General features: G+C 49.7%; 1 protein-coding gene and 1 non-coding gene across 6 annotated transcripts in view; both read left to right on the plus strand.

Moving 5' to 3' along the window:
• Positions 1 to 492: 492 nt before the first annotated feature.
• Positions 493 to 21966, plus strand: part of Nap1l4 (nucleosome assembly protein 1 like 4) — a 32795-nt gene continuing 11321 nt past the window's right edge. For 2 of the 5 annotated variants that reach the window (XM_076847763.2, XM_076847766.2), the window contains exons 1-9: positions 494 to 581; positions 9244 to 9273; positions 10005 to 10108; positions 12778 to 12877; positions 14903 to 15044; positions 15176 to 15262; positions 16554 to 16679; positions 19343 to 19414; positions 21812 to 21951. In XM_076847763.2, coding sequence (XP_076703878.1) covers positions 9260 to 9273; positions 10005 to 10108; positions 12778 to 12877; positions 14903 to 15044; positions 15176 to 15262; positions 16554 to 16679; positions 19343 to 19414; positions 21812 to 21951 — 785 coding nt within the window. In that variant the 5' untranslated portion in view covers positions 494 to 581; positions 9244 to 9259. Of the gene's footprint in view, positions 605 to 1303; positions 1326 to 9243; positions 9274 to 10004; positions 10109 to 12777; positions 12878 to 14902; positions 15045 to 15175; positions 15263 to 16553; positions 16680 to 19342; positions 19415 to 21811; positions 21952 to 21966 lie in introns of those variants that run through there. The other 3 variants (XM_076847767.2, XM_076847764.2, XM_076847765.2) reach the window with 3 other exon arrangements.
• Positions 19929 to 20051, plus strand: LOC143393274 (small nucleolar RNA SNORA54). Its single transcript, XR_013090571.1, has one exon. It is a non-coding gene; the product is annotated as a small nucleolar RNA SNORA54 (small nucleolar RNA).

The following is a 21966-nucleotide window of genomic DNA, read 5'->3' on the forward strand; positions in this document are numbered from 1 at the left end:
ACTGGGACACATCCCCAGTCCTTTTTATTTTTTGAGACAGGGTCTCGTTAAGTTGGTGAGACTGGCCTCAAACTTTCGTTCCTCCTGCCTCAGCCTCCGGAACCGCTGGGTTGACAAGCGTGCGCCATCGCGCCAGGAGAAATGGAAGTTTTGAAGAGCCGCTCGGGAAGTATTAAAGACCTGGGGACACAGCCGAGCATCGCAACGCACTTGAGTGCGGACGCTACTGCGGCTGAGCTGGAAACCAGTCTACAGCTGCGCGGCCGCCAGCCGCCACGTGCTGAGCGGCGGCGGGAGAGCGCTCAGGACGCGGGGCTAACCGACGTCACACACCCGATTTGCATACGGCTCGCGGGCCTGAGCGCTGCGCGGAGCCCCTGCCTCTCATCACCCTCTGATTGGTCCCCGCGCGCGGCGCCGAGGCCCAGTTGACTTGCGCTGCGCTCGCCCAATCGTAGCCCGCCTTGCTCGCTGAGGGCGGAGCCAGGCGGCGCGGCCAACGGGAGGCGGCGTTGTTGGCGGCCACGGCGGCGCAGCCCGGAGCGAACGAAGGCACGGCCGTCACTGCCGCAGGAGGCGAGGTGCGGGCGCGCGGCGCCTGCGGGTAACGGCGGGCGGCGGGGCGGCCGGGAGGTCGGGGTGGCGGCGCAGCTCGGGGCGACGCGCGGAGGGCGGGCGGCGGCGGGGCGGACGGCTTCCCGCGCTCCTCCTCGCGGCGCCCGCCGCCCCGCCCGGTGAAGGTCAGCCGCGCTTTGTTCGCGCCGCGGCCGCCGCCCGCGCGCACGTGCGGCCCGCGCCCCGCGCCGGCGCCGCGCAGGCTCGGGCGGCGCGGGGCTGGGCTTCCGGGGCCGGGCGGCGGGCCGGGGCCGGGGCGGGACGCGCTCGGGCGGCGCGAGCCGTCCGTGGGTCCGGGCCGGGCGGCGCGAGCGGCGGCCCCACCTCTGCGCCTGCCCGGCGGCTCAGCCGGGGCGCCCGGCGGCTCCCGTGGCCGGGTGCGCGCGCTGCCGCGGCGGCCAGAGCGCGCGGAGCCCGGCCTCCTGCCGCGGCTGTGCTGGGGCTGCCGGGTCGCCTGGGGCGGTGAACCCGCCGCGTCACGGTTTGCGAGTGCCCCCTACCTGAAACGCTGGGGCCAGAGGTGTTGCTGCGGGTCTTGGAGTTTTTCCGATTTTGGAATATTTGCACGGATTTGCCGGAAGAGCTTCCCTAATCTGGAAGTCCAGAATCCGACATAGTGCTGTGGTGGGGGGGACCAAGACTGCAGATTTTTGGTCCGTAAAGCTGTTAAAAACCCACTTGTTTATGAGAGAGATCAATCTATAGATTAGGTAGGTGTAGGAATTATAACCTTCCCAAATTTCCACAGGGACACTTTCGCCTGAATTTCAAGGCCTCTACTCACCGTGTGATTTTATGCACACTTTACTGCTGTCTCGGATAACTTATTAGGCAGTCTGTTTTTTCCCCAGTCTGAGCAGTATCATTGGTTCAGAATGTCTGCTGTTGTCTGTGTCCATATATCATTGCATGTAAAAACCAGTTTTTTTTCATTTTGTTGTATTAGAATCCTGTATTTTTTCAGAAAGAATGTGGAATAGTAATTGGAGGAATTGGCCAAATTCTTAACAGTAGCCAGTTTTATCATTTTCAGGTTTGATAAACTTGGTCAACTGAATTCTAAGAAAGAATGCATACGTTTTACTTATTTTGTTACAGTCACTGCACGTTGTACAGATTGGTGTATTCCCTGTGATACTTCTATACATCCATTGTGCACATCCACTGATCTACTCTCTCCCACCCCCAGCACCCTTCCCACTCCCTAAAAGTCCCTCTTAATATTTTTCTGTCCCACTTTCTCTTGCTCTTCCCCATCTCTAGTGACACTCTTCCGTTCCATACTTGTGCAGGTTGACTTGTTGGTTAAGAATATGTAGGTTCTGAGATGTTTCCCTCCCACCTTACAAGACATCATGGCTTTGTGACTTGGCCAGTTAGACAGTGAGCTGGAGGAGTTTACCTGTGTGAAGCATTTCATACTTCTATAGAGACTTAAGTTCTTTGAGATGAGATTGTTTGCCACTTTACAGTCTGAGTTTGTAGGTGAATCTTAAAATTTATTTCCACTAAGCTGGACATGGTGGTGCATGCCTGTGTCCTCAGCTACTCAGGAGGCTGAGGTGGGAGGATAGCTTGAGCCCACAAGTTTGAGATCTGCCTGGGCAACATAGCGAGACCCTTTTCTCCAAGTGGGGGAAAATCCGTTAGCTTATCAGGGTTTTTATTTTTAGTAGTCTAGGATTGAAATCTTACATCTTCTTTTGAGCAGTTGATGGTCTAGCATTAGGAGGAGGTAATCTCAAATATGAATGTGTAAGCACAGTGAAGTTCAGAGGGGCTTTTTGTTTTGTTTTTTGGTTGTTTGCAATTTTAAACCTGTTTTGATAAGTTTATGTTGTGCTTCCAAAATTTTTGCCAAAGAATCCCAAGGCCAGCAGGCTTGGTGGCACATGCAGCAGGCCTGTAGTCCCAGCGACTCTGGAAGCTGAGGCAGGAGGATCACAAGTTTGAGACTGGTCTGGGCAATTTAGTGAGACCCTGTCTTTAAACAAAACAAAAGGCTGGAGGTGTAGCTCAGTGTTAAAGTGCTTCTCATTCAGTTCTCAGGACTACACTCCCTATGGCCTCAGATCATCAGCTATGTGAAGTGGGAAGATTGGGTGTTGCTGGGATCCAGTCATTCCAATTAGGACCTTGAGCTTGCTGAGAGTTTGCTAGCCAAGGAATCCTTGGTTTTTGTTTAAGACAAGTGTGTTTTAGGCACCCAGAATAGAAGGCCCATCTTAGTTTGACTCTTGTACCACTGCAGTGATAGGAAGTAGCTGATGTGGAATGGCAGGAAACTGCTCTCTTCCGGTCTCTGCTTACTTTGCATGGGCCTCATGATTGTTAGCAAATTGGGAGCCTCCCTGAACAAGTCATGGGGTTTGTCTTTGGGGGGCATATGTAATAAGTGGGAGACCCTTATTGATGGGTAGCTAGTGGAGAAATTTTTGTTTATGTGGTGCTGAGGCTCACACCCAGTGCCTCACACACTAGGCGAGCGCTCTACCACTAACCCCCAGACCTGTTAGGATGATTTAAGAAAAAGTTTGTGATGGCATAGATTTGTTCTCACCTGACAGTTGTTTTCTACCCTGCCTGCTTCAGGGAAAGTCCTGTTGCTTTTGCTTTGTCTGTATTAAATTTTAAATTTTGTGTTTAGTAAAAGGAGGGACATTACAGCTTTGTACTATTGTAACTACAAAAAAATCACTGTGAATTTTACTCTTCATCTTGACTGCTCTATGTAGCCTTAAATTCTTAATCTATGTAAAATGTACTCTGCCACCTCTTAAAATGTGCTGTCCACCCATGTCCAGAGGGAAAAGAAAAAACTATTCAAAAACAAGGCAAGATAGTTTCTATTTAATAGTTGCAGGAGAAAGATAGTTCTGTACCTTCTGTTCAAGTTTTATAAGCATATACTTACGTTAGCACTTGTTTACTCAGTTATTTTGAGGTGACTTTCAGTGATTCGTATCTACTTTTTTTTTTTTTTTTTTTTTTTTTTTTTTTGGTGCCAAGGATTGAACTGAGGGGCACTCAACCACTGAGCCATATCCCCAGCCCTATTTTGTATTTTATTTAGAGACAGGGTCTCATTGAATTGCTTAGCACCTTGCAGTTGCTGGGGCTGGCTTTGGACTCTGGATCCTCCTGTCTCAGCCTCCCAAGCCTCTGGGATTACAGGTGTGCACCACTGCACCTGGATGTATCTTATGTATTTGTTTTCTCATGAGTACCAAGCACAGTTCTAGGTATTGGGGTCTCCACTGAATAACACAGGGTCTAAGACCCTGCTCTCATGTCTGCAGTGGGAGACAGACAAGCAAGTTACATGGTTGGAGGTGCTTTTGAGAAAAAGATAAGAGTGGAGTCTTGGGTGGTTGTAATTTGAAATAGGATGGAGAGGAAATGGCTTACTGACGAGGATGCCAAGATCTTTTAAGTATTGGATTGAGAAAACTTTTGAACATCAGATTCTCGTGAATTTCCAAGAAACACATAGAAAAAGGAGTGTAGCACGGAAGACCACTGCCTCAGTAAAAATGGAGTGTTTGGTGGTTATTTCAGTAAATTTTGTAAGCAGGTATGACCAGGGGAATGTCTGTTCTATGTCCTGAGAAAGGTGCTTGGGACAGGCTGAAGTGTGCACAGGGTCTCTGGTGCCATGCTGTATGCTGGTAATAGGCAGCTGTCACTCAACAGCAGTGGATTTATTAGACAGCAATTTCCTGGCCATCTCTCATGCCAGATCCTGTGCTGGGCCCTGGAACTGCTGCATTGAGCAGGATAGTGTCCCAGTCTTCATGGAATTTGTTCTTTGTAGGATGACAAATGTACTGCTTAGTCATTATTTCTAAACACTATAATAAAAAGTTTCATACTTTTAAAAAACAATAGTGATCCTATACCCATCACTTAGCTTCAGCAATACCCTACTTGCCAGTCTTGGTTTACCTGTAACGTGTGTCTGGTTGGTTTGTTGACTTTGCAGTACTGGGGATTGAACCCAGGGCACCATAATGCTAGACAAGTGCTCTACCACCAGTTACTCCCCCAGCATTATTGGTTTTTATTCTGGGACAGACTTCTAAGTTGCCCACATGATCTCGAACTTGTGATGCTCCTGAGTAGCTGAGATTACAGGCATGTGCCACCTTGCTCAGCTGTATCTATGAACTGAAAAAAAAATCATCTTATTATTCACTACCACATATGTATGTCAGAAGATAAAGGAGGTATGTATAAATTAGATAATTAAATGCAGTTGGATTTAGTTTCAGCATACTTTCAAAAGCACCTGTGTGCGTTAGGATCTGGCTCTCCCTCCCCCATTTTGTTAATGAAGGGCATATTGGTTTGCATTCTCCCATAGTTTGGAAATTTACACAGATTACCTGGCTGTTTAATTACTTGTTAACTTGTCTGCTGACATTTAACTAACAACCTAGTTAACTTAAGATGCTAGGGAATGGTGATGGCTTGGGAACGGAGCTGTGGACGGGGGCAGTGAAATGAGATCTGGACTGCTGGGGCTCGCACTGACCAGGCTTGTAGGTAGGTGTTGGGATGTTCTGTGGGGGGTCCTGATTCTTTCTTGGCATGGATGGTTCCTCTGTCCCTCCAACATAGTCCTAAGCTACAGTGTGAGCCAATGCTCTTGGAGAGTTGGACCTGAACCAAGGCTGGTCACATGCTCTAGGGTTTATTTAACCACTATTGCTGATTGATCAGTTATCTAGCGGGCAGGCACTGGGAACCTTTGAATCTCTTTGGTGATAGGTAGAATGATAGGTAGAAACTGTTCAGACTGAGGTTTTATGAAGTGTGACCACACTCTAAGGCTCATGCCTTTGTCTTTCAAAGGAACCCAATGTGAAATTACATTGTTATTCTGACTATCGACTGTTTTCAGGTAAAAATTATAGTTCAGTGTTGTATAGTTTTCTGTAAAAGTTCAAATGTTTTCCTGTGAAAACTTTAATTTGAGATAAAAGGAAATTAATTCGTAAGTAGTAGTGTTGCAGGAGGGGGTACGGCTGAGTGGTAGAGTGCAGTCCCCAAGCACTGCCACATACACACATAAAAAAAGATCACTGTGGTGTCTTGATCAGTAAAAGCAGACTGTTGGCACTGGGAGGGAACAGCCGCATTCTTTTGAAAATCTGTTCTACCTGCTGTCCCTTCTGCAGTCTAACTTGATTGCTTTATTTCTTTTTGATTAGCAAACAAATATGATGTTTTGAAATTGGTACCGAATGTGGAATGGCTAAATTCTGCTAATGCGCATGAGCATTGCCTCAGCCCCCCCCACCCACCACCCACCCCCGTGTTCTGAGTGGCTCGATTCCATATAGGCCTGTGGACATACACACCACCACATTCAGACACAGTCCCCCACTGTAGGTAGTCTTCTGGTGCCTTTTAAAGATGGGGGTCCTCCTCCCTGATAGGGCTTAGCACTGTGGCTTCTTGAAACCAACATTAAACTTGGCATTCCAACATTAAAGCAAATGGGTCTTTTGTTTTCCCTCAAATCTCCAAATTTGATGGATCTTTATAACAAAATAATTCCTGGTGATGGAATCTAAGTGAAGTCCAGCTTCTTTATAAATGTCATTGTCCTCCTATGTCAAGGGAGCAGTGTTTAGTCACTTGATTTGGTGGTCCCACAGCAGACAGCAGGTGAAACAGTCCATGTGTATTGGGGGCATAAATGCAGAGGCCCAGGGCCCAGGGGTGCCCCCTCTCGCCCGTGAGTGCTGCAGCTGGGGAGTGGGGAGGGAGGGAGGGAGGGGACGCAGAACCACACTGCTTGCTCCTTGGGTCTGCTTTGTCCTAGGCCTCGAGTTCTGGATCAGTTTGTTGGTTTTTAGTCATTCAGAATTATTTTCTTTTCCATCGTTTAAGTGCATTGGCCTGTTTTTCTGTCCTTGATGTGGCACTTTGTTGCTGTTGAGAGGGAAGCATGTCAGGCTTTGCAAGCCTTTTCATGATATTGCCAAGTACAGTGGTAAAGGTGCGAGTTGGTGGAGTCTGCCAGGCTGGAGGGGGGCCTTCCCGTGTCTGCTGGAGTGTCTGTGTATCCTGTGTACCTCTTGGGCACGCGTCCTGGTACTAGCTGATGAACAGGGTAGAAAAGGAATGTTCTCACCTTTCTAGACACAGTGAACTTCTTGGGAAGTTCTTAGGAGAACAGCAGGAATCCGACTGACCCTGATTGTGGTAGAGCTTTTAATTGAGCGCATAGAAGCTCAAATGTGAATTGGTTAGGTTAGGCAATTGTAGCCCAGGTGAATTGTTCAGCATCATGGGGAAGGATGGAAGGATCTAGTTTGGAGTCCTAGATCCACATCGTGCCAGCCTGTGACCTTGGGCTAGGCCTTTTGTCTTTTCCATCCTCAGCTTCCTCACTTAAACTGAGGGGGTCCCTCCTTGGTAGAACTTATGTGAGTGTAGAACGCTTGGCAGCCCTTCGCTGGTCCACGCCTGTTGGAAATGGAAGGCGTGGCCTTACTGGGCAGCATTGCTGGGTTGGCGAAGAGGCGTCTGTTCATGAGACTGGCAGTGGTCGGTGCTTCCAGGACAGCTGGCTCCCTTTGGCAGTTAGTGTAATTGAGGGAGGGACCGCTGGGTGCATGTTAGGCACTGTGGCCCGAGTGTAAGTGGTGTCAGTGTGTAGGCAGCTTGGCAGGGTCAGGATCCCTTCATACTCCAACCCAGAAATACTACCACAGCAATCCTGTTATTGCCGTATAAATTAAGAATAACTGTGGTGGAGAGCCTATTACGCAGAGATGCTCACAGGGACCATTACCAAAAGTATGTCATGGGGCTGGGGTTGTGCTCAGTGGTAGAGTGCTCACCTAGCATGTGTGAGGCCTAGGTTCCATCTCCAGTATAGGTGTGTGTGTGTGTGTGTGTAAAATCTCATAGAAAAACTTCACCTCGGTATGTAACAACTGGCAAATGGTGTGTTCACTCAGACGTTTGGCATCAAACGCAATTATGAAGATTGGTCTGTGTCACTCCTTGCATGTATAATGTGAGAAAAGGTGAACTGTCACCTTGGGAATCTTGTGATTGCAGCAGGTCCAGCAGAGGAGCATGCACTGAGATAGAAGGGTGAGGTTGGCCCGGCTAGAGGGTAGGAGTTGGGATCCCATGTAGAATGAACTGGAGCTCTGCAGAAGGCCAGGGGCCCATAAAGGATGTTCCAGTCACACTGAGGTGGGGCTAGACCTGGCTACTGCTATGGTGATGGTGTGGTGTGACCAACCACCCTGGGGTTTGTTGCATTTTTTTTCTTATTAATTTACCTTAATAAGTAATTTTTTTAAAAAACAATATAATCTATAGTATTTTTATGTTTTTTCAAACAGTAAAAATCTAATTTAAAAGTGCAGTTGAGTTAAATGCAAAACAGTTGTAGGTCGTATATTCTAATTGGAGCTGTTTGTCATGAGTACAGAAGTTTCTTGCTGCTGTCTTTTCCAAAAGCTTGTGAGTGAGTGGTTTGGCTTTCTGTGCATCCTGGGAAGGAGATGGGCCAGGTTTCAGCTGGAGCAGTTCAGGCATGCAGGGTCCCCTCCATCACACTTGAGGAGCTTTGTTCAGGTTTAGTACACATTCAGGGCCCTTTCAGGCAGTGCATTTATATATTGGCTTGAACTTGTGAAAATTGGGCTTTGCAGCTTTTTCAATATTAAGTTCTTCTATTTATAATGTGATTTCTAAGAAAGCATCTTATGACCCATCTTTTAATATTCATGGGTAAAACTTTGTTCAGTTCTTCCATCTAGAGATAGTCATATTAAACATCCTGTGAAAGTGAGATTCTGAGTGTGTTTTTTGTTGTTTTTGTTTTGCTCGTGGTGTTGGAATGGAACCCAGGACCTCGAGCAGGCTAGGCAGTACATAATGTTACCTAGCAGGGCATCTTCAGTGTAGAAGTCAGAGGTGCAGAACTAGCAGATGAAATTAGAACATCGTGCTGTGCATTAATTTGAGAGCTAGTGTAAACACCAGCAAACGCTTTGAATAGGTCTGAAATAACTGGACTAGCATTATTATATTGTCATGGTGTGTTCACTCAGACGTTCCTATTGTAAATTAGGATTAATTGTTCTTATCAAGAAGCTTGGTTTTTTTAGTGCCAGTAAGAGACATTTTATGAGTAAAAATTTCATATAATGAAATGCACATTTTTTTTTTCTAGTACTGGGAATTGAACCAGGGGTGCTTAACCACTGAGCTACATCCCTAGCCCCTTTAAAGTTTTTTTTTGTTTGTTTGTTTTTTTTTTAATTTTGAGACAAGGTCTTGCTGAGTTGCTTAGAGCCTAAGTTGCTGAGTCTGACTCTGAACTTGTGATCCTTCTGCCTCAGCCTCCCAATCCACTGGGATTACAGGCATGTGCCACTGAACCTGTTGAAATGCACTTTTTTTTTTTTTTCTTCCCCGCAGTGCTAGAGGTTAAACTCAGGGCCTTGCACATGCTAGGCAAGTGCTCTACCACTGCACTCCTAGAAAGTCCCCCTGGCCCTCGTAGTGCATCTCCATCCCATAAACAGTGTGGAAGAGCACACTGAACAGATGTTTTTGTTTGTGAGTGTAATTGTGACTCTCTTTGATTTGTAGGAATAAGAGCATTCAGATGGCAGATAACAGGTAAGCCTGAATGGACGTTGTTCATCAGAATTTAAAGCAAGGTCAGTGAGCAAGAGCCAGGGTGGGTGTCATTCAGTTCTAGAATAACATGTGAATGCACTCACTCTGTAGCTGATGGCTGATTTGCTTCTCATGGATCTGAGCAGGTGAAGAAATGCCTCAGACAGTGGTCAAGGGAGAGGTTGTAGGTTGCTCAGGGTGGGTTTGGGCTGTGTGTTTCTGCCTTCCTTGAGGAAGGCATGTCCGTGAAGGGTCTTGGCTCTCTTCCCATAGAGCTGCATTGTTTTAGAGAGTCTGCTGGCTTTCAGAGCACTGAGGGGACTGTGTCCCACAGGGGCAGGGCTGCTCTGCTGGGTGGCATGAACAGAGGACAGACAGGACAAAGTTGGTAGGGTTGGTTGGGTTTTGAGGGCTGGGAGCAGATTTTTAAGGGAAGAAACAACAGTTGTGGAAGAAACAACAGTTGTTGTAGAAACAACAACTAAGAAGCCCAAGTGAGGGCTGCAGGTTGGAACTCTGTGGGTGGGAGAAGGATGCTGAGTGGTGGGCGTTTCCTTCAGGACAGGTAAGTCCCTGGGGTGATGGGACGCAGCACATTCCCTGTCATGTTCCCTGGTTCTGTGGCTGCAAACACTGCCTAATGTGTTGGAAAAAATGAGAGGAAAACTTATTCCTGTGGCTTGTTTTTGCAACTTTCTTGATGGTGATACTTTTTAAACACACTGTTTCAGTTTTTCAGATGGTGTACCTCCAGATTCAGGGGAAGCTGCCAAGAATGCAGGTGGCCCAGCTCAGTCAGCTGCACCTGAAACGCAGTTGGAGGGCTCGCCTGCAGGTGGGCAACCTCTTCCTCTGGAATATGTACTGTACTAACACCAGTGTGGGGTGGAAGGGTTAGAAACATCAGTACGAGATGAACATCCATACCTGGTTTAGAAGTGACCATGCAATAGGAAATTCAGACTCTACACAAGTAAACCATAGCACAGCGCCCTCTGCTTACCTGCCCTCACTTAGGTGGGCTTCAGATACACATCTGTACCCTGCCTTTCCTTACCCTGCTTATTGTGAAGCAAATTCCATGTGTCATTGTATCCATAACTTCACAGGTGTGATAACTTTCCCATTAAAAAATCTTACATATCCAGATCCACCTTTCACTGTCCAAAAGCAAATTGTGGATATCTCCTGTTTTCCTAGTAATTTAATGTGATTCCTAAAATCTGGAATGTACACTTAGAGACATGGTGCTGTTACCACAACCAAGAAGCTAGGCGCCCACCCAGTGCCATCATCCAGGGTCTGTGGCATATGTGTTTTCCTATACTTCCAGCAGTTGCTCTTGCCCCACACCATGTCTGGGACCTGCTGGAGAGTCAAATTGGCACTGGGTTGCATCTCTGCTCTGGCATCACCTCCCTGTGGCTGGCACCCAGCATGCTGTGGCCCACACTTGTCCTGTAGCGTGCCCCATCTGGTTCTGTCCTGATGCGGTCCAGGGTGAGCCTGTTGACGAGAGCCACCCAGAGATGATGTGGTGCAGTACATCAGGTCAGGAGCCGTGTGGTGCCAGCCTGGCCTCTGCTGGGGACCCTGTTGACTTCTGTCATCGTGGTCCTTAGAGCTTGCCTGCACTCACCCCTCCTCCTGATCGTCACTCCCGCTGACGGTCTTGCTGGATTGGAATGACTGGAGGCTGTCAAAGGGTGCTTTTCCTGTCCTGCCCCTGCACCCCGTGGACGGAAGAGCCCCCTTCCCTGTGCTGTGCTGTCGGCTCAGGCTGCTGTCATGTGCTGCCCTTCCCTTGGTATGAGGTTGTCCCATCTAGCCAGTGGGTCTCTTCCAGCTGTCCTCTTGAAGTCCCCTGCGTTTTGAAGCACCTCTGGTCTTGCAGCACAATGTGATGTCCCATTTTACCTTGAGCTTTCCTTGTCCCCGCAGACCAGGAATCACCATTTATCCAAGGAGCCCAGTTCCTTTTAGTGGGGAAAGATAACCTAGAAACCAGAAAATATATATTCAGAGTCGTCGTTTCTAGTCCATTTCAGATGACACATCTAGAGATACTTTTTTAGTTGTAGTTGGACACAGTACCTGTATTTTATCTATTTTTATGGTGCTGTTTATCAAACCCAGGGCCTCACACGTGCTATGCAAACGTTCTACCACTGAGCCACAACCCCAGCCCCAGGAGATGTGTTTTTATATATGTGCAGTGTTTGACAGATTATGCATGTACAGTTTTCTGTATGCAAAATTACATTAAGTATACATGAACAATGTTTCATGTTAGTGGTTGCATTAAAATTGAGTGGTGACACACCTGTAATCCCAACAGCTTGGAAGGCTGAGACGAGTTTGAGGTCAGCCTCAGAAACATAGGAAGACCCTAAACAATTCAGTAAGACCCTGTCTCAAAGTAAAAAACAAAGAGAGCTGGGGATATGGCTCAGTGGTTAATTGCCCCTGGGTTTTTGCCCCTTGATAACAACGATAACAACTAAATATTTAAATAGAGTAGTTGGTTGGTGTGTTTGACTTGTCTGCGTTCCGTGATATATATTTCATGTATGTCAGCATGAGTGCTCCCAGGTGTATACCTCCTCAAGTACAGGAGGGATTTCTTTATTGTGTTAAGAGGGAAATTATTCACCAAGTCCTGCAGTCTGATGCCATAAGCCCGGTATTAATCCCACTCTGTGGTCAGAGCTGAGTGAAGGACACTTTCCACCCTGTGGGTATTGTTTGATTCTGGGAATTTGGGCTTGTGAATACCAGTGGTGCAGTGTGGGACTGTGGGAGATGTCAGGGAGCAGGGTGGTGGGCAGTGTTCTGTGGAGGGTAGGGGTGAGAGCAGAAGGGCCTGGGGGGAGGGGAGCAGCAGGTCAGAGGACGCTGGCAGGCACACTGCCTAGACACAGGTCACACTCCTTTCCTCAGCTAGGTGAGCAGAGCACATGTGGATGGGTCCTGTTTTATTTGTGTCACATCCCTGGTCTTGGCTTCTGGACACCACTGTGGGACTTGGGGAGGCTGCCAGGTAACCAGAGATAGACTGAGCTTGACAATCGTGAGGGTGTGGCATATCTACAGCAAAGAATCAGACACCTCAGGGCATCCCTGGCCACACAAAGAATATTGTGTGCTCCTAAAATAAAGTTTAACTAGCTGGGCATAGTGGTACATCCGTAATCCCAGAAATTCTAGAGGCTGAGGCAGGAGGATCACAAATTTGGGGTCAGCCTGAGCAACTTAGCAAGACCCCGTCTTAAAACAAGAGTTGGGTGCAGCTGAGTAGTAGAGCATCTACCTGGCATGAGGAAGGCCCTAGCACTGCCAAGGAAAAGTCTGACTTTTCAGAATGTGTTTTTAGGAAGTCACTTGCTATGTTTAGAAATTAGTAGCTTCACAAAACTAAGTCAATCTGCATAGGAGATTTCTGTCCTTGGCTGTTTTGTGTGGGTGTGTTTTAAATACTTTTGGTCTTTTTCTGACTCTTGATAGAAAAGCTCACAGATCAGGTGATGCAGAACCCACAAGTCCTGGCAGCTCTGCAGGAGCGACTTGACAGCGTCTCTCACACTCCTTCCAGCTACATCGAAACGTAAGTACGCTACTGGTAAGACTTCAAGCCACAGGATGGAGTTGAAGAGACCTTTTCCACTGCCTCAGAATGGGGATAAGAGTGCAAACCTGGCCTAGAAGAGCCAGGTCCAAAGATGGGTGTCCTACCCTGTGGTTGGACACTCATGGGTGCAGGTGGAGTTGTCTGCTAGGAAGTGCGCAGTGCCACCCTGTGGCGGTGTGGAGAACTTCAACCATCACTGGCAGCAGAATGTTGTCTGGCTTTCCCCACCAAGCCTGTGGCTGCTTGTGTTGCACAGTGTGAGTGATAAGAAGCCCTCCCTGTCTGCCTTCTGCAAGCAGTTAGCCTCCCATCAGGCCAGGGTTTGAACCTCACAGGATGTCCCATCCTGTATATCAGCTCCTACTTAGGTCTCATTGGTGCCCCCAGTGCTGTAATGGAGGGGACACTGGGGTTTGCTTTGTCCATTTGGAGGGTTCTCTGGGGATTACTTGGTGGGTAAGGCTTGGTTTGGTTTAGGTTGATCTGGCTTGGTTTTTGATAGGGTATTGATCCAAGAGCCTCATGGGTAGTGGTCAAGGTTTTCCCAGGGTGTTTCTTAGAGACAGAATTGGAGATAGACCTGAGTGGGCATGCCGTCCAGCTCTCTGACTGTGGAAACTGAGCAAGCAAGTGTCTTTCATTCCCTGACAGGAGTTGCAGGCCTGGGGACAAGGTTCTCTGGGCACAGAATTGGTTCCACACTGGCCTGGTGCCTGAAGATGCGAATGTGCTTCCTCCAGTGCTGGCTGACACTGGAAGACCCGGTTCGGGAACTGCTCTGTTCCTCTCAGTTGTGACTAAGCACTTTACTTTAAATAAATGATTGTCCTGGGTCCAGAAAAAGCTTTTATTAATTTATAGGGCTACTTCATACAAACGTAAAACAAGAAAACAACAGCAACAAAAAAGGACCTAGAACAAAACAGGCAAAAAGCTCTTCCCTAGGGCTGGGGCTGTGGCTCAGAGGTAGAGCGCTCACCTGGCACGCATGAGGCACTGGGTTCAATCCTTGGCACCACGTAAATATAAAATAAAGATATTATATCCACCTAAAACTAAAAAAATAAATATTAAAGTTCTTAGTTAATCGGGTTGAAAGAAGAGCTTGCCCTGTTGGTGAATTCACAAGGACCTGCATGTGGTACCAGATAGTTCTGGACAGCATGACCTAGGCCATTCTGAGTCCTGATCAGGTCCTCTTGTGCCAGTTTTCTGTTTGGGGTTTTGCTTAGAAGTCCTTCATGTGGCTGGCCCAGGGGCTCTACCACTGAGCCCCATCCCCGGCCCTGTTTTGTATTTTATGTATTTAGATATAGGGTCTCACTGAGTACTTAGCACCTCGCCATTGCTGAGTCTGGCTTTGAACTCGTGATCCTCCTATCTTTGGTTATTTCCTCCTAAGCCTCTGGGATTACAGGCGTGTGCCACCACACCTGGCCCTTTTTATTTTGAGACTCACTGAGTTGTTAAGGGCCTCACTACATTGCGAGGGCTGACCTCAAACTTTCAGTCCTCCTGGCTCAGCCCCGGGGGTAGCTGGGATTAAAGGTGCACCACCACGCCCAGTTTGTTAGATGTCACAATAGTGATGTTGCCTGCACTGTCCTAGGTGAATATCTGGTTTTTTCCTTAGGATGAGTTCTTAGTGGTATGATTATTGCATCAGTGAACATGTTCTGAGTTCCCATCAGCCCCTAAGAAAGATGAGTCTGCAGGCTTTCGTGCCCTCGGCCTCCTCAAACCTAGGGGTGGTGTTGTGTTAACCACTAATTTTGCAAAGGAAAACTTCTTCCAGATGTACATGTTTGGGGTTTTTCATGAGGTCGAACCTTCCTGTGGGACAGTTTTCTTTTGTGAATTATCTTTTCTGCTTCTTCTCTCTTGGCCATTGTGTGCTTCTCTTAATGGCTTTGGGATCTCTTGTCGGTAGCAGGGGGTGAGTTCCGTGCCTAGCGAGGTTGCTGTGCTGAGGCTGAGAAGGCTCCCCACTCCCTCTCCTAGCTTGCCCAGGGCCGTCAAGAGGAGAATCAACGCGCTGAAGCAGCTCCAGGTGAGGTGTGCACACATAGAGGCCAAGTTCTACGAGGAGGTGCACGACCTGGAGAGGAAGTACGCAGCCCTGTACCAGCCTCTGTTCGACAAGGTGGGCAGTGCTGGGGGGCGGCCTCTGCCTGGGGTGTGGGGACCCTCGTCTGGGAGACGTGGTGCAGACATTCTTCTGGCTCTGGAGTTTGCGAGTCGCCTCAGGTTCTAAGGGGTTTTGTCTTCACACAGAGGAGAGAATTCATCACTGGTGATGTGGAGCCGACAGACGCAGAGTCCGAGTGGCACAGTGAAAATGAAGAGGACGAAAAGTTGGCTGTAAGGTTTTGGGAAAAAATGAGTGGATTGTGTGTTCTGTAAGAAACAATGTTTCCATGGGCTTTTTTTTTTTTTTTTTAGTTATAGGTGGACAAATATCTTTCTTTATTTTTGTGTGGTGCTGAGGATTGAACCGAGTGAGTGCCTCATGCATGCTAGGCGAGCACTCTACCTCTGAGCCACAACCCCAGCCCCTGATTTGGTGGTTTTAAATCAGCAGTAAAGCTTTTTCCAGAGAACAGCGCTCCTAGCAACAGGTGCTTCTTCCCCCTCAGGTTGGGCACTTGGGTCCCTGTGGCGAGTGAGGCACAGCGCCTTTCAGTGTCTCTGAGGCACTGTGTTGGAATAAAGGATTGGATGAGCTAGGAGCAGTCACACCCCAGTGAAGGTCATGGTCCAGAGAAAGCGGGGGTCAGCAGGGGTGCCATACACCTGTGTCCCTAGTCACTGGAAAGCTGAGGGTGTGGGGGGAGACCTCGTGGAATACCCGCCGCCAAGTGCAGTGCAACATGACAGTGTTTTCCTTTTGTGGTGCTGGGGGTGGGACCCAGATGACCTGTTAGGCAGACGCCCTGCCCCTGGGCCACACCCCATGCACATCAGCCTGATTTCACACTCACAACACAAGTAGGTTTATCTTATAGCATTATGCTTTTTTAAAATGTGTGTTAGTTTTGGTAGCCATCTATAGTTTGGTCTTTTGGAAATGGGCAGGGCCTGGCCTGGTTGGAACTCTTGACTGTGGGTGAGAGAGAGTCCATTCCTTAGAACCCAGCTGGAAAGCCCTGCGAGGCTGTTCTGAGCTAGCCAGCCCTGTGACCAGGAACCTCCCTCCGTGTTCCTTTTCCCTGGGCCATGTTGTTCCAAGACTCCCATCCACGCTGCCAGGTGCCTCTGGTCACCACCCCGATGTTTGCCCAGTACTTGCTTATGCACATGTATAGCTGGGCAGTTTCTCTATGCTAAAGGTACTGCTGCATGCAGCAAAGGTTTGTTTTTCTTACTTCAACTCCCCTGCCTTGCACCCCATTTTAAATAGATGTGGATTCAGTCTGCTGGCATTTGCCACCTCTGGCTTTTCCCCCACTGTGACATTGTGTCATGGGTGCTTCTGGATATAGTGGCTTGAGTGATTTTTTTTTTCCCTCCATGGTGTGGAGACACCAAGTCGGAAGGAAGAAGTTTCAAGTAGAAGTTTGTGCAGTACTAAAATTTCGCTCCACTAAGCCTTCAGGCCAATTGCTACTTTGTTTTTGTGACAACTATTCTGTTTTGCATCTTTATGATTTAGGGAGACATGAAAAACAAAGTAGTTATAGCCGAGAAACCAGCAGCAGAAGAGCCAAATCCCAGAGGAATCCCAGAGTTCTGGTTCACCATCTTCAGAAACGTGGACATGCTCAGTGAGCTGGTGCAGGTGAGCCGCTGCTGCCTGGTGACTGGGAGGTGCTTTCCCTGGGCAGGCTTTGGGCAGCAGCCCCATCCCTGCCTCGAAGCTCTGGGGGCAAGGCTGGCAGTGCAGGCGGAGTCTCACCCTGTGTGGGTTGCTCCCCCTCCTGGGGCCACGCATCGCCTTCAGAGCTTGTTCACAGGTGGGGGCTGCTCATGGGCTGTGAGCAGCAGCAGCTGAGGACAGGACCCTAGTGGTCAAGTCAGCCAGCTGGAGGAGGGCTTTGAGTGTCTGCGCGTCTCCTCCTCGGGGTGCTGTTGGAAGGGCCTTGTGCCCCTCGCTGCATACGTGCAAAACAAGCTGCTGGTATGTTTTGACCATTGCCATTGAAAAGTCTCTTTTTAACAAAAAGGAGTAGCCAGCCTTTCTGTGTCCCACTCACCCACCTTTCTGTAACCAGAGAAGTGGTGTGTGACTTTCCTGGAAGTGAGTCACAGAGTTCTGCCCTAGCCTCATTGACTGACCTGCTGCATGGTCACAGAAACTGCACACGGACATCCAGGATGGCACAGCTCGACCCACAGGGCTGGTGCTTCTCCCAGGGCACAGCCACCTTGTGCCCTGGCTGTGCCCTGCCTGGAGTTGTGTGATACTGTGTGGTGACTTTTGAGGGTCCCTTGTTGCAGTCTTTACTGCCTGGCTTGCCTTCACTCACGCCACACCTGGGAAAGGGTGGGAAGAGCAGCTGCTTTCTCACTCCAGGCCTGGGAGGCATCTGAAGTAGAAGAGCCTTGGTTTTCCTGATCCAAGCTTCCTTTTGGTATGAAAAGATGAGATTAACAAAAACTGGACCATACTTTGTAAAGCCTGCTCTACGGGACAGGGTTTGGAAAGATGCTATCTCTACCAGCTATATTTTTACCTATGTTCGACTCACCTGGCAAATTTGAAACTACTTAGCGTCATTAGTGCCTCTCATGCTGCCCCCAAATCAGTGAGGTGACTTTCTTGATGCTTTTAATTTGTTCTGGTTGTTTTGTGGTCCTGGGGATGGAACTCAGGGCCTCGAGTTTTGCCACTGAGCCACACCCCAGCCCTGGTGGTATAAGAAGCTAATGTATTCTAAGGATTATAAAAACCTCATTGACAGGCTGGGGCTGGGGCTCGGTGGTAGAGCACTTGCTTATAGCACATGTGAGGCCCTGGGTTCAATTCTTAGCACCACATGCAAATAAGAAAATAAAACCAAAGATCCACCAGCAACTTAACAAAACTGACAGCAGGGGTAGCGCAGTCCCCCCTCGGGAGGCTGAGGCAGGACGATCACGAGTTCCACTCAGACTGAGTGATTGTGTGCAACCCTGTCTCGAAATAAACTAAAAAGGGCTGGGATGTGGCTGGGTGGTAAAGCACCCCCGGATGTGACCCCCATTACCAAAGGGAAGAGCACCACATCAGGGGAGCAGAAAGAGGAAAGGCGGGTTGTGGGTCTGGTTAGGGTAGGTGACCAGGCACAGCGAGGTGAGGCTCTGACAGGTAGTGGGGGATCTGGCCGCCATCCTCTGTGTGTGGCAGCGTCAGGTGGTGTTAGGGACCTGAGGGCAATTACGCTGAAGCTGCAGGTGTCTTCTGCGCAGGGATGGAGGCAGTTCTTACTTCCTGTGTGGAGAGGGAGGTCACTTGTCCTGTTCCTCTTGATTCACATGAAGTCTCTGGGTGGGGCTGCCTGGTGTTTTTTAATTCTATGCTGGGGTATTTCCAGGATCGAGTGCTGCAGATGGGCTAGGCCCCGGGCCTCTCAGGGTTCCCTGCTCACGGGTACCTGTGGCTGAGGGGGAGAGCACAGCTGAATGTTGGGGTTGAGGACAGTAGTGCTTGTGCTGTGGTGGAGCTGGGGCTGTTCACATGGCAGTTGCACAGCAGCAGTGCTGTCTGCTCTGGCCCTGAGGAATGGGCTTCCTTTCCGAATCGCGTGAGCAGAGTGGGTTTAGAGACCTGCTAGGTCTCTTATTACTGTGGCTGGCTTTTGCCGGCATCTTTTCTGTGCTATCACCAGAACTTAAAGTTGGGAAGTCGGCAGTTACCAGATTGACTTACTAAATGTCAGTGGAACCTGCAGGCTCTGGGCCCACGGGCTTCAGGGTAAAGTGGCTCTGGTGGCGCACACCCCTTGACATGCGCGTGAGCATTGCAGTTGGTCACGGCCGTAGTTTGCTTTTTCTCATGGACTCAAAATGATGGGTTAGGCGAGCTCTGAGGTGAGATGACGGTCACTTGTAAAAAGTGCACAGTTACATGAGTTCTAAGTTCTTGCAAGTTGGACAGTGGGCACACTTTGTGCTGTGGATTTGGGATCTTTACTGCCACAGATGGGAAAGTGGCCACCAGTGTGGGTTGGTGGCACTATTCCTCTGTGTGTGGTGGCAGGTGGCACAGGAGAGCAGACAGGTACCAGAGGTAGTCTTACAGCCAGCATTGATGGTCACTGTTTTGCCAGCCAGAGATAGATGGCACATGGTTCTTGGCATATGTTGTTGCCATCACTGTTGGGAAACAGGTGGGGCCAGCTCCTGGAGGTGGGTCCTGGGGCAGGATCCAGGTGGCCAGCCACCCTCGGGCGTGCCCACTGCCCTACCCTGCACACCTTGGTTTAAAAGCCAATTGGAGTTTTTTTCCCTGTTTTTCCTTAGGAATATGATGAACCAATCTTGAAACACCTGCAGGATATTAAAGTGAAGTTTTCCGACCCTGGCCAGCCTATGGTGAGTACCAGCCGCATTTCGGTTGGCTGTGGGGCCTGAAGTTGGGAACTGGAGGTCCAGACCCTGTCGCCTGTTGCCAGACAGCCCTGAGAGGGGCATGTTTCCCAGGGTCAGGCTTCATAGCCTCTGTGCCTCACTGAGCACTGGAGTTGGGTGAGTGGCAGCATGGCATGGGCCACGTCCTGCCCTGGGCATTGTGACACACAGCTCCTCAGAAACTTGTGGTAGAAGGACCCCTAGAGCACACAGGTTCAAGACCAGCCTGCGCAACATAAGGAGGCCTCATCTCAAAAGGGAAAGGATGGGAGGTGTGTGCACCAACAGGAGCACCTGCGCGGAGGTCCCAGGTACTGAGGAGGAGGGGCCTGTCAGGGTTCAGGCTCAAATGTAACGGCAGATGCGACTGAAGAATGCTTTCCTACTCTGGTGTCACAAGACATCTTTCTAGAATGACCGTCCCACAGGAGTGTCAGTGGGGGTGGGCCTGCCCCCGGCCGTCCCCTGGCCCTCCAGGTTGCACTGTTCGTAACCCTTCAGCCTGGCTGTGGCTGGCGGGTTCCATTCCAGTGCCACAGCATCTCCAGCAACACATGACTGACTGACCAGTGGCTTTCAGTTTCAGGTCTTGGAGACAGTGTTTTAGGAGGGGCTGTGGATTAGGGATCTTCGGAGCCTGGGACCTGGGACTGGCTCTGTGGCCTGCTTGGCCTTCTGTGACTTCTCCCAGTCTGGTGTCCAGGGCGCCTGCAATTCTGAGGTTCTGTTTCTTGCTCTTCTCTCTTGCCCATAGATCTTCCAGATGAAGTTGACATTCTCCCTCTGGGGCAGCCCCTTTTTCTCACTGGACGCTTGCTTGGTGATTGCCGGGGTCCCTCTTCCTTTCTCAGCATCTTCTTATCTTCCACCTCACTTGACTCTTAAACTAGAGCCTTGGTGTAGGCTCGTCACCTCCTCTTTCCCTCTTGTCTCCCTTGTTATAAAAGCCAGGTGTGCTTCTTAGGGAGAACGTAGAAAGCAGAGTGTCCCCTTCTCAGCAGCTGTCGCCAGCTCTGCGTTTCCCCACCACCTTTCCTTTAGAAGTCCTGTGCAGATCCAAGAAGGCAAAACCGCCTGACTCCAAGGGGGCCACCTCTGCAGAGGCGCAGGTCACTCCTGGCTGGGGAGCTTGTGTGGCTCTGGCCATCGGCTCTGTGTGACCTTCCCCAGGTGTGCCAGCCCTTCCCAGTCGGCCACGACTCACTGTTGCAGCTCCTTGGTGTGAGGAGGTGGAAGAGTGGCCACCAGCTTCCTCTCTCCCTTCTGGGGGAAGTGGTCTGATTTTAGTTACGATCTTTTGTTGGGGTGAGGCTGGCGGGTTGGGGTGGGTGGCATGCCAGGTTGTGGCAGGTCAGCAGGGCAGTCCGACCTTAGGTCTCTTCTCTCTTGATTAAGCAAGGGCAGCGGGGTCAGAAAAATTAGAAAATAGGAAGAAACGTGATATGGAAAAGTGACAAAAGGAAGTGAGGAGGGGAGGGAACACGGTCCCACCTGTGCAGAAGTGCTGGTGGCTGGGACCAGAAGCAGCAGTGTGCTGGCATCTGAAGCAGCCTCCCTGACCACTGCTTGACGCTTGCTAGCTGCTCTCTCTTACAGTGCTGGGAGTGGCACCCAGGGCGTGCGTGGTATGTGCTGGACAGCCCCCCAGCCCACTTTGCATTGCCCACCCTCACTGTGGGGTTTATTTTGAGCTCTTCTGGTCAGGAGGGTGTGTTTCCTCAGGTGCTGCGGTGCCTGCCACGGCTTCCCGTCTTCTCTCCCACTGACTGCTTTGCCATCACGTCCCAGTGAGCGGAAGTACTTAGGTCCAGCAGCTTTGCCAGGACCAGGCTCTGTTCTGATTGCTTTGGTGTCACATGTCGCTGTGTCCAGCCATGGTTGCCTCAAGCAAGACGGAATTCCTGGAAATCTTGGATTAGGGTCAGGGAATAATGGGCTTTTTACTTAACATCTGAATCCTGCCCCATGTGTCCCTCCTGAGCTTGTGCACATCCTAGGAGTAAGCCGAGTGTCCCGGAAAGTCCGTCTGCCCTGCGGTGTTTTTTGTACGTTTACCCCCAGAGAAGGGCATCTCTGTTTTTCAGCTGTGTGGCTTGTGGGTGAGCTTTTCCTCTGGCTGGCTTGGCCTCACCCACACCTGTCTCTGTGCACACCTCTACTTGCTGTTCAGGGTGCCCGTTTCCTCCAGGTCTGCCAGGGCTTCCCGAGTGGAGGGCCTGCTCTGTCCTCCTACATCTTGGTGCTGTCTTCTGTCAGCAGAGCAGCATGGTTGCTGCCCGCTTTCTCTGCCAGCCCACAGACCAGAGCCCTGTTGCCGGTGGGTAGACTTTACGTGGTGCTGACTCTGAGTTTCTGCTTCAGTCTTTTGTGTTAGAGTTCCACTTTGAGCCCAATGACTACTTCACCAACCCAGTCCTGACGAAAACGTACAAGATGAAGTCAGAGCCCGACAAGGCCGACCCCTTCTCCTTTGAAGGTCCTGAAATAGTGGACTGTGATGGGTAAGAAGAGGCGTT

This window comes from Callospermophilus lateralis, chromosome 2 (genome assembly GCF_048772815.1).
Source record: "Callospermophilus lateralis isolate mCalLat2 chromosome 2, mCalLat2.hap1, whole genome shotgun sequence".
Taxonomy (NCBI): domain Eukaryota; kingdom Metazoa; phylum Chordata; class Mammalia; order Rodentia; family Sciuridae; genus Callospermophilus; species Callospermophilus lateralis.